General features: G+C 35.9%; 2 protein-coding genes across 2 annotated transcripts; both read right to left on the bottom strand.

Annotated features, from left to right (window-relative positions):
- Positions 3781-4654, bottom strand: LOC18780384 (G-type lectin S-receptor-like serine/threonine-protein kinase SD1-1). Its single transcript, XM_020562285.1, has 3 exons — positions 4560-4654; positions 4311-4461; positions 3781-4224 (listed from the first exon to the last, which is right to left on the bottom strand). The coding sequence occupies exons 1-3, from the start codon at positions 4652-4654 to the stop codon at positions 3925-3927; spliced, it is 546 nt and encodes a 181-aa protein (XP_020417874.1). The 3' UTR covers positions 3781-3924.
- LOC18781230 lies at positions 5263-14597 on the bottom strand. The gene is given in 16 exon segments (XM_020561508.1): positions 5263-5958; positions 6045-6195; positions 6292-6535; positions 6650-6860; positions 6953-7101; positions 7334-7447; positions 7636-8838; positions 10819-11065; positions 11152-11302; positions 11401-11581; positions 11584-11643; positions 11739-11949; positions 12044-12192; positions 12386-12499; positions 12699-13901; positions 14218-14597. Coding segments are annotated over 16 exon segments (4704 nt in total). The 5' UTR covers positions 14231-14597; the 3' UTR covers positions 5263-5655.

The raw sequence follows: 17189 nt of genomic DNA, 5'->3' as shown, positions 1-17189 counted from the left end.
CTACTCTTCTTAATCGACATAGTATTAATTCATATATTAATTTGCTATGTGAGTCCATCAATGGTGAGGCCCTACCTGTCGTCAACAACTGAATACAACAGAGGCAGGGGCGGAGTCACACTGGGACCAGTGTGGTCCTGGGATCCCACTCAATTTTTTTTATTTATTTTAAAAGTAATATATTGTTATGTATATGTATATTATTTCAAATACTTTACGTTTTGATATGTACCAACATGTGTTGTGGCAGACCTATTAAGGTATAAGGAGGTGCTTCAAATTGACACTTTGCTCAGCTGGTAGTGGTGCACTCCAGGTGTACAGATTACCTTAAATGTCTTTGTCCTTTTACTTTCATTTATTTTTATATTACTTTATTTACTTAAGTTTACAATGTAAATAAGGAAATACCCCCTATTTGGATTCAAATAAAAATACTAGAAAATCAAATTCCCACCAAATCAAAATATGAAAAATCGATTTTAGTGCAAAATACGATTTATGCTAAAAATGATAGCTCATTAAGTCAATATATACTTCATACTAAAATTTCATAAAATCAAGTTTTCTTATTTGATGTGTAAGGAATAAAAACCGCCAAAAATTATCTTGAGAAAATGATTATTCCGAAAAACCATTTTTCATACTTAATCAATATTTTTACATAAAACATTTTTTCATGTATGATATGAATGCATGAAGGGACCTAAGTTTTTTTTAGTTTGTGAAATTTTGATTTTTTCTTTCTATTGAGTTTAATGGGGAGAAAAGCTTTAAAGATATTTGCTAAATCACTACTCTTTGTCTATCTCTTGCAATTTTTCTTGCTCAGAATGTATTATCCCTTTGTCAAGGACAATTATGATTGCAACTAATAAGCAATATAATTCTTGACATATGTGATATATATATAAACACACACTATTTTTCGTATGTATTGTGAGTTCGTATTTATGATTCTTTATAATTTGTAAGAGGCCCCCACATACATGAAATTCTGGCTTCGCTACACAAAGATGTATTCGTTTAACGAATATATATATATATATAACTATGCTGATGAGTACTTGGGTTCCCCTCTTCCCTTTTCCACTTTAAAACTTTCTGGCTTCTTCCTTTTTCTTCCTGTTCAGAGCTCATTTTCAGACCGGAAATAAAAAACTACCCATTTTAGTGATCTTTTCATTATAAATAATTTATGTATGTTCCGGTGGTACCATCCATTCCAATACATATGAAATATGTGGAAATATTTTCTAATACACATAGGACATAAAAATGAAATATTTTCACGTGTCCCATGTATATTGGATGGTACAATAATTGATGTATTCGAAACATACAAAAATTTCTCCTCATTCTCTTATAAGTAGTAACTCCTACAATTTTGCCAATGGAAATTTGATGAATTATTTTGACACATGTGTTAAACCGTGATTTGTAGGAATGAGAAGAGTATCTTGGAAGGGAGGCAAGCAATATACTTTCAATCAAATAAAAGATTTATGGAATTTTTCTCTATACAAAAGCTTATCATGCAATATACCTTTAATGTATTAATTGTTGTTGCTTTGAGAAGAGAATAAAAAATGAGATATGACTAAGGGATGGTTTGGGACTGCTTCTCTAGGAACCACTTATGCTCATAAGCATTCTAGAAAAAGCGTTTTTATTATAAAGATGTTGGCTCGTTTAGGACTGCTTTTCTAAGAAGTACTTTTGCTCATAAGAGCTTTTATTATGAAAATCTTGAATTTTTGTAAAAAAAAATCCAAGCACTTCAAGGAAAAGCACTAGGGAGTGCTTCTTGAAGAAGGATAAGTGATTCTTCAAAAAGCATTTCTATGACCTATAAGCACTTCTAAACTTTTATATCAAATGCTGTTAAAAGCGCTATTAGCCTTTTCAAAAGCATTCCCAAACATGCCTAAAATCTTCATAAGAAATCCCAGTGCCTCTTGGAAAAGCACTGGCTTCTCCAAAAAGCACTTCTATGAGCCAAAATCACTTCTAAACTTTTCTGCAAAACATTGTCCAAAACACTTTTGATTGTCAGAAAATATTTTTAGCCATTTTAGAAGCACTAACAGGCCCTAATTTTTATGTACGTGAAAGAAATGAAATGCTACTGTACCAAAATGACATTCTAATTTTTTAACTTGTACATAATGCAAATTTAAATTTAACTGGAAGGGGTATGTAAAGTGGTTAAAAGATTCTACATCCAAGGTCCTTTGTTCAATTTCCCCATCTCTCAACATCGCTAATTGAAATTCAAAACAAAAGATTAGGGGTTGCACCCAAGTTCGAGTTCCCTTTCTATATATTAGGTAATTTATGATAATTTAAACTATCGCCTATATCTCTGACCAAAAAAAATAAAAATCGCTTATATAAAATTAATAATAAAAAAAAACATAATGACCTTTTTAGATTGCCAATCACTTCATATTTCGAAATGTCAAAAGTAGTATATGAAATAGGAAATTCAAGTATTGAATGACATTATATAATGTCATGGGCTCTCCACCTATTATCATGGTATGAGAATGCTAAAAGTACGTAGCTGACCTAAACCACATTTTATCCTAAACTAATGTGGTCCATTATAGTTACTTATAGTTTTCACAAAGTTAACCGAAGGTAGAACACATGCAACAACTTAAGTGAGATGGCGGTAATGCACCAAGGTCAAAGGTGGTAAAAAATATTTTCAAAAGAGAGTAGGACTTCGATTATCTCACGCATGGTAAATTATTATCTTTATTTGTACCATTTTGTCTTTTCAAGAAATATTGTACAAAAGCATATTAAAACCATGACAAGAATGAATTATAAAAATTTCTTTAAATCAAATGGACAATGGATTTTGATCATTTGTGGATTGCGATGGGTGTTTCATTTTTTGTCTTTACAAGCCAACAAGCTTCTGGAAAATGCACTCCTTTAATGGCTGTACATATGCAATTATAATCCACCTAATTAATTGACAATTTTAATTGGAGCTAGTTTCTTTAGCTTTTCAGTGAGCTCAGTGTCTAGAGAGAAACTCTCATGTAATGAGGATAACACTTTTTGCTATTTCTGGTCAATAACACAATGACATGTAAAATAATTTTTTCACATTTCATTATGTTATTGGAAGAGAATAACAAAACAATAATATCCGCGTTACATGTAAGTGTTTTTCAGTGATTGTTAGAATGCAGTTAATGTCAATATGCTAAAGTCCTTTAACAAATTTTTTTTTAAATTTATATCTAACCTCAGACTCAAAGTCCTAAATGTAAGCCATGGCTGACAAAGCAGGTCATGCAATTCATTTCTTTTCAATTCTTCTCTGCCTTATTATTATCACAATGACTTTAGACTTTGATTTTTCTGAAGCTGGTATCTTTAAATTAGACTAAAATAAAATATCATTTATATAATAATAAAAAACCAGAGCATGTTACTCATGTGTTGTGACTAAAAGTTCACACATACACTCACGTCAATCAATTTATTTCATGAGTTTCGAGCAAAATGAAATAAATTATGCTTCTAAAAGACTATTAAGAGATCCCAACCAATGCGAATAATAAAAGGAAAAAACATTGTCTAAGTTCCATAAAACATAAATAAATAAAATGCTTCACGTTGGTAAAGCCTGAACCTACAAAATTGGATGGCCCTAAAGCCTTTTTATTGACCCTGTACGAAAGAATAACACTATGGAAAAGTAATAACCCAAGCCTGTTTATGAGATTTATGGAATTAGGGATGTTAACCCCTATTCCATAAAACAAAGAATTCACATATTCATGCTTTAATTTAAGTGTTCAAAAACTGACACCGATCTATGAACAAAGTGACTTGTTTTGGAAGTATGCACAACAATTGAGCCAAGCAGCATGAACCTATATACCAAGAATTAATCGACCCTTAACAAGCCTCCATAAGTGTAATCGATATTTTGTTTGTTGACGATTGATTACCTGGAGAAACGCCTGCTTCAAGTGATTCCGTTTCTATAAAGAAACCAGGTTGCTTGGGCTGAGCCAAGGGAATCTCACTTCCCAACATTATAAGCACAGATGCCATGGTTGGTCTATCCTCAGGATGATGTTGCACGCATAAAAGACTAACATGGATGCAACGTAACACTTCTGATAGAGTATATGAGCTTCCTAAACGCATATCAATCAGCTCTAAAGGCCTCCCTTGATTCCATAATGTCCATGCCTGAAACATGTCAAAACTCCTTTGTGGTTAATTGCCATTCATAGGTCGAATATGTATCAAGAAGAAATTTTACTATCGATACTTACATGTCCAATAAGGTTATGACTGTGGTTTGGATGGTAGAATCCCTTATTTTTCCTTCCACTTATGACCTCCAACACCAAAATACCAAAGCTAAAGACATCAGATTTGACAGAAAACAGCCCATAGATAGCATATTTAGGTGCCATGTAACCGCTGTAGAAAGTAAAAACATCATATGCAAGTGAGAACATAATAAACCATTGACGGGGATGAATAGTAGATCGTGGAAAAATATTCAAAGGAGAACTTACTATGTTCCAACCACTCTGTTTGTAGTTCCACCAGTCTGATCTCCTCCAACTAATGTTCTAGCCAAGCCAAAGTCTGAAATTTTTGGAAAATGCATGTTTGTTTCATCAATTTTAAAATTAGGACTTGCAATATGAAAATGCATATTGAAATTTGGGCCAAAAGTAAAGTCGGCCCAAAACTGTTCACACGTTGCCTAAATTAGAGTGGCTAATTAAACGGTTTGCTCGTTTTCATTACCTATTGGTCCGGTTCCTAAATTCTTCAAACTATAGACCCTAATTTGATTTCCAATTTAAGCTTAAAATCAACCTGAACCAAACCGTGCCAGCCCTATATAATGTCATTGGCTCTCACCAAGTGCACCAAGGTCAAAGGTGGTGACAAATATTTTCAAAAGATAATAGTTTCTATTATCTCACCAAGTGCCCCCCGCGTATGGTAATTATAGTGATGTTATTTTCTTTTATTTTTACTACATGACAAATATTTTTAACTCCCAAGTTTTATACTTTGTCCTTTCTAGATATATTTTACAAAAGGATTTTAAAACTATGAATTACAAAAATTTGTCCAAATCAAATAAACAATGGATTTTGATAATTTGTGGATTGCAATGGGTGTTTCTTCGCCAGTCGTTACAAGCCAACAAGCTTTTTTTTTTTGGGTGATGCGGAATGTTTATGAGATCTATGGAACTTGGGATATTAAGAAAATTTCATAAAACAAAGAATTCACATATTCATGCTTCAAGATAACCTTGCTGCTTTGTTCAAAAGTGTCCGTTGAGAAATTAGTTGGTAGCATATACATGTAGTATGACATGAATAGCTAAATGGTCTTTATCACCCAACCTATCTATTGTTCAATACCTCAAATCACTTCGATCTATAAACTAAGGGCCCTGTCAATCCCATCTTCACTCTCATTCTCACTTTCATTCTCCCTCTTTTTCCTCTATACTCTAGCACAAAAAATGAAAACTAAAAATTAAAATTGAAATGGTTATCAAACTTTTCCTAAGTTGCTTGTTTTGAAAGTAGGCACAACAAGTAAACAAAGCAGCATGAACCTATATACCATGAATTAATCGATTCTTTAACGGCCCTCCAAAAGTGTAATCGATATTTCGTTTGTTGAAGATGTTTGATTACCTAAAGAAGAGCCTACTTCATGTGATTCCTTTTCTATAAAGAAACCAGGTTGTTTGGGCTGAGCCAATGCAATCTCACTTCCCAGCATGATAACCACAGATGCCATGCTTGGTCTATCCTCGGGATGATGTTGCACGCATAAGAGACTAATATGGACGCAACGTAACACTTCCGATAGAGTACATGAGCTTTCTAAACACGTATCAATCAGTTCTAAAGGCCTTCCTTGAATCCACAATCTCCATGCCTGAAACATGTCAAAACTCCTCTGTAGTCAATTGCCATTCACAGGCCTAATATGCATAAAGAAGAAATTATACTGCTGATTCTTACATGTCCAATAAGGTTATGACTGTGGTTTGGATGGTAGAATCCCTTATTTTTCATTCCACTTATGACCTCCAGCACCAAAATACCAAAGCTAAATACATCCGATTTGACAGAAAACAGCCCATCAATAGCATATTCAGGTGCCATATAACCGCTGTTGAAAGTAGAAACATCATATGCAAGTGAGAACAAATAAACCATTGATGAGGATGAAAACTAGATCATGCAAAATATTATAAGAAAAACTTACTATGTTCCAACCACTCTGTTTGTATTTCCACCAGACTGATCTCCTCCAATTAATGTTCTAGCCAAGCCAAAGTCTGAAATTTTTGGATTCATTTCATTATCAAGTAAAACATTACTTGCTTTGAGATCTCGATGAATAATCCTTAGCCTGGAATCCTGATGGAGATAGAGGAGACCCCGAGCAACTCCGCAAATAATGTGGAAACGTTTAGGCCAATCTAACAGTAGTTCTCCTCTCACACTATCTGGCAAGTTTAATCCAAATCCAACTTCAGTTCAGAACTGTTTAAAAACCTACATATGAATTATTTTAAAGCAATTGATTCTGCCTAAATTTATAAGCCACCAAAGGTCCAAACCAAAAATAAAGGAGTCCAGGCTTCTGTTGGGCATGTATTCATAAATCAGCATTTTCTCCTCTCCTTTAATGCAGCATCCAAGAAGCTTTACAAGATTTCGATGCTGGAGCTTGGCAAACAGTATAATTTCATTCTTGAACTCATTCAATCCTTGGCCAGAACTTCTTGAAAGCCTCTTCACAGCAATTTTTTGTCCATCTGGTAGTGTCCCCTGGAAATTTACAGTATTTCAAAATATTGTGAAACTCTGGATGTAGTTATTTTTTCCTAGTCTGGCCCTTAAAATACAAGTTATAAATTTACCCTGTAAACGGGTCCAAATCCACCTTCTCCGAGCTTGTTATCGCTTGAAAAGTTCTCTGTGGCACTAGCCACTGTGGGCAGGTCAAAGAGCGGGAGCTCCAGATCCTCCTCTGGTTCCCCTTCATTGTTCATATTTGTTTCACCTATCTCTGTTTTCCCACATGTAGTAGAAATGGGTTTGATGTCAGTGATAGCTTATGAGTAAGAGTAAAGGAAACAAAAACTTATATATGCAAACAGACTATGTACTAATTTAACCATCTCTTTTCGCGAAATTAAACTCCATACAACTTTAAATCCCTTTCTGTCAAATATTCATCAAAATACAATCAAACAACACCCACAAATTTTTTGCAAAGATGGCCAAGGTAGTTAATGTACCTTTTAATTTTCTCCTGTTGTGGCGAAGGTAATATCCAACTAAAAGCACTACAGAAAACACTACTGCTAAGGAAACTGCAATTATCATTGCTGTCTTCACTTTACCACCACTTTCTTCATCATGTTTGTATGATGCAGTACAGAAGAGTAAAAAATGCAGCAAACAATAAAGGAAAAATCAGGTCAATGATTTAACTTAGAAGAAAAATAGATTTCTTATCAAAACAACATGGAATCAACAATCAAGCTACATGTCACATAAAAAGTATTTAACAAGCAGCCAATGTTACAAAGTTCCATACTGAATTCTGAAGCCGACATTCGAATATACAGATCCTGCCCAGCATCTGAAAACTGCCTTATATCTATTAGATCATCAAACCAGATGGCGCAGCCAGTACCTCCTCCTCTGATATCCGAGCTTGTATAAGCCATACAGGAACAGTTGTTCAAGCATTTGGTTCTGCATTCCTTGAGATTCATACTTTTGTTCACCCAAGAATGTGTAGTATCTGGCAGTTTCAAGCCAACAAATTTGACAAAGCCATCTTTATATCTTTCCTGGCAGCTTAATGGTTTATTGCGCACACATCCTAGAGACCAGTCCATCAAATTCCATTTTTCTTGAGACACAGGCTTGAATCCTTTTAGACATTGGCAGACTGGATTCTCATCAATGATACACTTTCCATTGGCTCCACAGAGGCCATAATTATCACACAAGTCTCTTGGTACTGATGAATAGGCCTTCCAACTTTGATCTGCTTCAATCCATGTAAGGCGATCGCGAGTACTGGTGGTTTGGTTCAAAACTATTCTTGAGATTACAGACTTATTTTGAAGGTTGTACGTGTAGTACACTTCATCATCATTATTGACAAAGTTGAAACTATAAAGTGGATTAGGCCTTAATTCTGGTGAACCACTGAATCTCAGGCCATTCCATGGGCCACTACGATAGTATTTTGCAGTGCCTTTCCGAACATATGACTCAGGATAAGTATCACGTTCCATTTCAATCCCATAAGTGAAATCTCCTGGACACGGGTCTTCTGAATTTTTCCAAGCTGATAAACTCCGTTTTATACCTGTCCTCAAGTCCCATCCAATCTTCATTCCTGGTAAGAACGTATCAGAAGGATAGTCAAAGCTTTGCCACAAATAGGTTCCTGCATCTCTTAGTACTAAATTCCCAGAATCTAAAAGCTCTACTGTTGCACTTGGGGCATGTTTAGCTGAGCTTATCCACCAAACAACACTCTTATTCTGACCTAACAGCACAAGATGTCCTGTTCTGTTTATCATCAAGATGCCGGAAGAATCATTAATGGGGTTGCATCTGTTTGCAACCCACACAACAGTTCTAACTGGGATGTTCTTGTACCAAATTCCCAAGTAACGATTCTCATAACTACCCGGACTGAAGAAACCAAGCTCAAAGCTTCCACCTTTTGAAACCAAGGTCGTTCCATCACGGATAGACTGGGAGGGACTAATGCTGTCAACTGCAAAGGAAAGTGTGAATAACAGAAAGAGCAAATTAGTACCGATCATAAGCGAAAAACAAAGATGACCCATTTTTGTTCTGGATCTCCTTTCCTACTGGTTTCATTCAAGTTAAGGATGGAATTAGAAAACACCCCTGTGATTGTTAACTGAGAAGACCCTGTATGTTCCGTGAAGGACACGACAATTGACTGGTTAGTAGTATGCATTGAAAACATAGGCAACTTCTGATCTTTACAAAATGCTGATGTATATATCAAGAAAAGAACATTATAAGCTGGAATTCACATAGCCAATCAAAGCATATGTATTTCTCAGTATGTTATGGGTGCAAGACTGATAACCCAAATGACTGGTGGTAAGCAACCAATGCCATCCTCACTCAAACAACAAACGATGGTGGAAAAATTGCAAGTCAAAATTGAAACTTATTTTGTTACCTTCATTCTTGATCGATAGATCACGTAACTGTGTACAGACATGGTACAAACCAGTTGGCCAAATGAGCGCATCAATGCTTGGTTTCGGGCACCACCAATCAGCAATTGAAATACCAAAAACTTGTTTTAGTGAAGAAAGAATTTCCCTCCTTTCACATTCACAGGTTGCGTCTTGCGGTTCATTCTCCAGCTAACAGTTCTGGTAATTAAGGTCACAATCAACAGAGGAGTGTCTCGGGAAATAAAAAGCTTGAGAAAGAAATTTGAGTTTTTCGCTCAAATTTTCCTTTTTCTTTCTTCCAGATTTTGAGCAAATTTCACTGTCAAATTTGAAAAGAGAATTAAAAGAGTGTTGCAGGGGTATGTGGAGAGCTTTTTGTTGGGAAAGAGTGTTGCAGGATGCAACAAGGAAATTCAAGTCTCCACCTATTTATCATGGCAGTAATGCACCAAGGTCAAAGGTATATTTTCAAAAGAGAGTAGGACTTCTATTATTATCTTTATTTGTACTATTTTGTCTTTTCATTGAAATATTGTACAAAAGCATATTAAAACCATGACAAGAATGAATTTTAAAAATTTCTTTAAATCAAATGGACAATGGATTTTGTTCATTTGTGGATCGCGATGGGTTTTTTTTTTTGTTTTTTTGTTTTTTTGGTTGTCTTTACAAGCCAACAAGCTTCTGGAAAATGCACTCCCTTAAGGGCTATGCAATTATAATCCACCTAATTAATTGACAATTTTAATTGGAGCCAGTTTCTTCAATTTTTCCACGTGTCATTGTATTATTGATTGGAAATAGCGTTGCATGTAGGTTTTTTTTTTTTTTTTTTAAATTTTAAAAAACAGTGATTGAGAGAATGCAGTTAATGTCAATATTTTAACAAAATATTTTATAAATTGATATCTAACCTCAAACTCAAAGTCGTAAATGTACGTCATGGCTGATAAAGCAGGTCCGCAATTCATTTCTTTTTTCTGCCTTATTATTATCACATTGACTTTAGACTTTGGTTCTTCTGAAGTTGGTATCTTTAAATTAGATTAAAGTAAAATATAGTTTACCCACGTGTTATTTTATTTCATGAGTTTTGCGCAAAATGAAATAAACTCTGCTTCAAAAAAGACTATTAAGAGATCCCAATCAATGCGAATAATAAAAGGAAAAAACATTGTCTAAGCTCCATAAAACATCAATAAATAAATGCTTCACGTTGGTAAAGCCTGAACCTACAAAATTGGATGCCTAAAGCCTTTTTATTGGCCCTGTACGAAAGAATAACAGTACGGAATAACCCAAGCCTGTTTATGAGATTTGTGGATGTTAACCCCTAATCCATAAAACAAAGAATTCACATATTCATGCTTTAATTTAAGTGTTCAAAAACTGACACCGATCTATGAACAAAGTGACTTGTTTTGGAAGTATGCACAACAATTGAGCCAAGCAGCATGAACCTATATACCAAGAATTAATCGACCCTTAACGAGCCTCCATAAGTGTAATCGATATTTTGTTTGTTGACGATTGATTACCTGGAGAAACGCCTGCTTCAAGTGATTCCGTTTCTATAAAGAAACCAGGTTGCTTGGGCTGAGCCAAGGGAATCTCACTTCCCAACATTATAAGCACAGATGCCATGGTTGGTCTATCCTCAGGATGATGTTGCACGCATAAAAGACTAACATGGATGCAACGTAACACTTCTGATAGAGTATACGAGCTTCCTAAACGCGTATCAATCAGTTCTAAAGGCCTCCCTTGATTCCATAATATCCATGCCTGAAACATGTCAAAACTCCTTTGTGGTTAATTGCCATTCATAAGTCGAATATGTATCGAGAAGAAATTTTACTATCGATACTTACATGTCCAATAAGGTTATGACTGTGGTTTGGATGGTAGAATCCCTTATTTTTCCTTCCACTTATGACCTCCAACACCAAAATACCAAAGCTAAAGACATCAGATTTGACAGAAAACAGCCCATAGATAGCATATTCAGGTGCCATGTAACCGCTGTAGAAAGTAGAAACATCATATGGAAGTGAGAACATAATAAACCATTGATGGGGATGAATAGTAGATCGTGGAAAAATATTCAAAGGAAAACTTACTATGTTCCAACCACTCTGTTTGTATTTCCACCCGTCTGATCTCCTCCAACTAATTTTCTAGCCAAGCCAAAGTCTGAAATTTTTGGATTCATTTCGTTGTCAAGTAAAACATTACTTGCTTTGAGATCTCTATGAATAATCCTTAGCCTGGAATCTTGATGGAGATAGAGGAGACCCCTGCAATTCCGCAAATAATGTGGAAACGTTTAGGCCAATCTAACAGTAATTCTTCTCTCATTTGATCTGGCAAGTTTAATCCACATCCAACTTCAGTTCTATATGCGAAACTGTTTAAAAAACTGTATATGAATGATTTCAAAGCAATTAACGGTCCAAACCAAAAATAAAGGAGTCCAGGCTTGTGTTGGGCATGTATTCATAAATTAGCATTTTCTCCTCTCCTTGAATGCAGCATCCAAGAAGCTTTACAAGATTTCGATGCTGGAGCTTGGAAAACAGTATAATTTCATTCTTGAACTCATTCAATCCTTGGCCAGAACTTCTTGAAAGCCTCTTCACAGCAATTTCTTGTCCATCTGGTAGTGTCCCCTGGAAATTTACAGTATTTCAAAATATTGTGAAACACTGGGTGAACTGATTCTTTGTTAGTTTGGCCTTATTATAAAGCAAGTTACAAGTTTACCCTGTAAACGGGTCCAAATCCACCTTCTCCGAGCTTGTTATCGTTTGAAAAGTTATTTGTGGCACCTATTACTGTGGTCAGGTTGAAGAGCGGGAGCTCCAGGTCTTCCTTTAGTTCCCCTTCATTGTTCTGATTTGTTTCGCCTATATCTGTTTTCTCTCATATAGTAGAAATGGGATTCGTGTTAGCGATAGATATAAGTAAGAGTAACCATATCTCTTCTAACCAAATTGAACTCAATAGAGGTTTAAAACACTTTCTATAAAAAAAATCATCAAAATATAATCAAACAACACTAACGAACATTTTGTAAAGATGGTCAGGGTAAAATAGTTCCTCTACCTTTTAATTTTCTCCTGTTTCGGTGAAGGTAATATCCAACGAATACCACTCCAGAAAACATTACTGCTACAGAAACTTTTATTGTCATTGCTGTCTTCACTTTACCTCCATTTTCTTCATCATGGTTGTATGAAGCAGTAGAGAAGATATATAAAAAATGCAGCAAATAAAATAAAATAAAAATCAAGGTCAATTATCTAACTTAAGATAGAAGCAAAATGGGCCTCTCAATGAAACACAATGGAAACAACAATCGAATTACATGTCACATAAAAAGTATTTAACAAGCAGCTCGCGTTACAAAGTTCCATACCTAACTCTGAGGCTGGCATACGAATATACAGATCCTGTCCACTAGCCACAAACTGCCTGATATCTATTAGATCACCAAACCAGATAGCACAGCCGGTACCTCCTCCTCTGATATCTGAGCTTGTATAAGCCATACAGGAACAGTTTTTCAAGCATTTAGTTCTGCATTCCTTAAGATTCATACTTTTGCTCACCCAAGAATGTGTAGTATCTGGCAGTTTCAAGCCAACAAATTTGATGAACGCATCTTTATATCTTTCCTGGCAGCTTAACGGTTTATTGCGCACACATCCTAGAGACCAGTCTGTCAAATTCCATTTTTCTTGAGACTTGGGCTTGAATCCTTTTAGACATTGGCAGACAGGATTCTCACCAATGATACACTTTCCATTGGCTCCGCAGAGGCCATAATGATCACACAAGTCTCTTGGTACTGATGAATAGGCCCTCCAAGTTTGATCTGCTTCAATCCATGTAAAGCGATCACGAGTACTTGTGGTTTGGTTCAAAACTATTCTTGAGATTACAGACTTATTTTGAAGGTTGTACGTGTAGTACACTTCATCATCATTATAGACAAATTCGAAACTATAAAGTGGATTAGGCCTTAATTCTGGTGAACCACTGAATCTCAGGCCATTCCATGGGCCAGTACGATAGTATTTTGCAGTGCCTTTCCGAACATATGCCTCAGGATAAGTATCACGTTCCATTTCAATCCCATAAGTGAAATCTCCTGGACACGGGTCTTCTGAATTTTTCCACGCTGAGAAACTCCGTTTTATACCTGTCCTCAAGTCCCATCCCATCTTCATTCCTGGTAACAACGTATCAGAAGGATAGTCAAAGCTTTGCCACAAATAGGTTCCTGCATCTCTTAGTACTAAATTCCCAGAATCTAAAAGCTCTACCGTTGCACTTGGGGCATGTTTAGCTGAGCTTATCCACCAAACAACACTCTTATTCTGACCTAACAGCACAAGATGTCCTGTGCTGTTCATTATCAACCTGCCGGAAGAATCATTAATGGGGTTGCATCTGTTTGCAACCCAAACAATAGTTCTAACTGGGATGTTCTTGTACCAAATGCCCAAGTAACGATTCTTGGAACTACCTGGACTGAAGAAGCCAAGCTCAAAGCTTCCACCTCTTGAAGCCAAGGTCGTTCCATCGCGTATAGACTGGGAGGGACTAATGTTGTCAACTGCAAAGGAATGTGTGAATAACAGACAGAACAAATTAGAACCAATCATAAACGAAAAACAAAGACGACCCATTTAATTTTTGTTTTGTATATCCCTTCCTACTGGTTCCATCCAAGTTAAGGATAGAATTAGAAGAGATCCTTATGATTGTTAACTGAGAAGACCAAATATATACAGCTTAGGACACGACTATTGACTATGTATGCATAGAAAACATAGGCAACTGTTCTCAGTATGTTAAAACCAAATGAGTGCCAGACTGATAACCCAACGGCGGCTATTGACTGGTAAGCAAAACTGAAGCTTTTTTGTTACCTTCTGTCTTCATCCATCACGGAACTGTGTAGGGCTATAGTGCTGTTGCTTCATACTAATCAGTTGGCCAAGTGAGCGCATGCGCATCAATGGTTGGTCTCGGTCCCCACCAATCAGCCTTTGAAAGACCAAAATTTGTTTTGGTGAAGAAAGAATCTCCTCCTTTCACATTCACAGGTTGCGTCTTGGGGTTTTTTCTTTTTCGTTTGAGTTTTTGGCTCCAATTTTGAGTTTTCTTTCTTTTCAAATTGGAAAAGAGAATTCAAAGTAGAATTTTGGGTTTTGGGTAAACTGTTGGCATACGCAGGATCCCAAAGAGGACGAAACAGAGGTGGCTTTCTTCTTTCGGCTGTGACGTCCGAATTGATTTTCGGAGGATGTGAGAGCGACATAGAATACTAATCTCACAACATTACACATGTCAGTAATTAAATTTTGTTATTTACACTAGGGCTGCACACGGGTCGGGTCGGGCTGGTTATGGGCCCAAACTGTTCTCCGAACCGGATCATGTTGGCAGGTCCAAATAGTAAACCATGCACCTGTTTATTAGGCCCATTTTCGACTTAAATCGATACCTGAATTGTACAGGTCGAGTTGGTTCGGTTCGAGTGTATGCCGAGGCCCAACAAAAGCAACAATTGAATGTCTTTTTATTTTTTATTTTTTTAAAGTTTTCCAAGCCCATTCTTTTTTTTAAAAGTTTTGTAGGCCCATTCTGTTTTTCCAGTTTCTCCAGCTTTGCATATCTAAAGTTTATCATCATTCAAATACTTAAAAAACCCTTAAAACCTAAGAAAATCATCATCCACCACATATTCCAAATAATCCAATAATTATTAGACCATGGCAGACTGTGAGAGTAATCTCAATCACAATCTGCATATTTGCAAAGTTCAAAAGAAAATCCAAATGAAAACAAATAAATTTTCATTACATATACACATACAATTCCATGAGTTTCATACTCCTCAAATCAAATTTGCACCTCTATACAAAGAAAAAAAAAAAGGTTAGTAAATATATGAGGCAATCAAATAAATTACCAGCCAGAATTTTTGAATCCCTAAATTACCAGAAATAAACAGAGTCAGACAAATAAATACAAAAAATACAAGAGAGTCAAATCCCTAAATTTTTGAATTAGGGTTTCCACAATAACAATCGACAAGTGAGAACTAATATAATGGTGACAATCAACAAGCATTGGCATAGAAAGTCTCAGTAAGTCTCAGTAGATCATGCAACGTGGTGGTATCACAAATAGAAAAAATGAATCATACCACACATGCTAATGATGAATTCCATACCAAAAATAACAAATAAAACAGCAACAATTTTCAATGGTAATGCAGATCTTATTCTAACAACCACAAAAAATAACACAACAACAATTCCATACCAGAAATAAACACAGCCTGCAAGCCAATCTGGAAGAACTTTGCCTTCAAATCAATTTTGTCCAGAAAAAATATATATATACAAAGTCAGAATATATAAATACACAGAGAGCTTCCATTGAGGGATCCCTCAAATAAGCTTATTTGAGGGACACCCCTTGTAGGCCCCACTCCGGATTGTATTTCACTAATCCAAACCGTCTATTTTGTAGATACTCATTCAAAGATCATCTCTACAAAAAATCACTTGAATCCGATATCATTTGACCACTCAATTAAGTTATTGAAATTTTAGCATTTTCTTGAAGCACCGTGTTCATTGATTTTGTAAGACACAATTGGATGTCGAAACGGTTTCCGATTTGTCTAATTTTTTGTAAGGATGATCTATAAATGAAGACCTAAAAAATAAATGGTCTGGATCATTGGGAAAAAAATTGTAGGGTACCTTAAAGGGCGTCCCTCAAATAAAATTATTTGAGGGATCCCTCAATAGAAGGGGACTGTATAAATACAATTAACATAAATCAACAAAAATCCCTAAATTTTGAATTAGGGTTTCAAAATTTAATACTTCAAACCAACAAAAATTAAGAGAGGGAGACCTTTGATGACTAAGAGAGAGCGATGGTGACTGAGAGAGAGAGGCAGAGAGAGCGAAACCGGCTAAGGGAGACGAGAGTGAGAGCGACTAAGAGAGTGAGAGCGACTAAGAGAGTGAGAGCGGCTAAGAGAGAGCCGGTGAGAGAGAGAATGAGGGACTCAGAGAGAGCAGGTGACTGAGAGAGTGACTGAGAGGAAGAACGAACAGAGGCAGAGACGAGAGACTGAGAGAGGCAGAGGCAGAGGCAGAGGCGAGCGAGAGCGGTTGAGAGAGAGACTGAGTTAGAGAGCGGGTGAGAGAGAGAGAAAGTGATTGAAAGATCGTGATTCGTGTGAAATCTGGAGAGAGTCTGAGAGAGTGAGAAAGACAGAGGCGAGAGACTGAGAGAGTGACTGAGAGAGAACGAAGAAGAAAGAAAGAGGCGGAACCAAAAACATTTCAAAACCCTTGAAATGTTTAGGGTTTCTTTACGGATCTGGTGTAGCAAGGAGTACGGAATGACGTAGAGTCGACGAATAATCTACTGACACTTGTATTTTTTTTTTTATAAAAAAAAATACCTTTCCGGTCCTGTTTTTAGCGGTTTGAAGGGAATAAAAATCGGTCCAACCCAGTTCAGAGCTAGTTCGGCCGATTTTTTCTCCGATTATGTGATTTTTGAGTATAAAAACCGAACCAAACCACCTAAAGCTGTCTGGTTCAGCTGGTTCGGTCGGGTTTTTGGTAATAATGCTCACCCCTAATTTACATCAACACATCCTGAGATTTTTTACACTTTTACAAAATCCCCTCATGTCTTGAAAATTACACTAATGTCCCTTGAGGTTTTAGTTTGTTTTATTTTATAAAACTCCTTTTCGTTGATTATTTGTCTAAAAATTGATGATTTCATTAAAAAAAAAAACTTATACAAATGACAAAATTAATCTCAATAAAGTATATGCAATCGAATATAAAAAACCAACTTT

The sequence above is a fragment of the Prunus persica genome, chromosome G4 (genome assembly GCF_000346465.2).
Source record: "Prunus persica cultivar Lovell chromosome G4, Prunus_persica_NCBIv2, whole genome shotgun sequence".
NCBI lineage: Eukaryota > Viridiplantae > Streptophyta > Magnoliopsida > Rosales > Rosaceae > Prunus > Prunus persica.
The sequence above is the reverse complement of the archived record's forward strand: the minus strand, read 5'-3'. Positions and strand labels throughout refer to the sequence as shown.

Excerpts from the sequence above, each read along its gene's own strand:
- LOC18780384 (XM_020562285.1), bottom strand. The coding sequence starts at position 4,654 with ATGCATTTTCCAAAAATTTCAGACTTTGGCTTGGCTAGAACATTAGTT. Across the intron at positions 4,462-4,559 it reads AACAGAGTGGTTGGAACATA|CGGTTACATGGCACCTAAAT; the intron begins GTAAGTTCTCCT and ends TACTTTCTACAG. Across the intron at positions 4,225-4,310 it reads GTCATAACCTTATTGGACAT|GCATGGACATTATGGAATCA; the intron begins GTAAGTATCGAT and ends GACATGTTTCAG.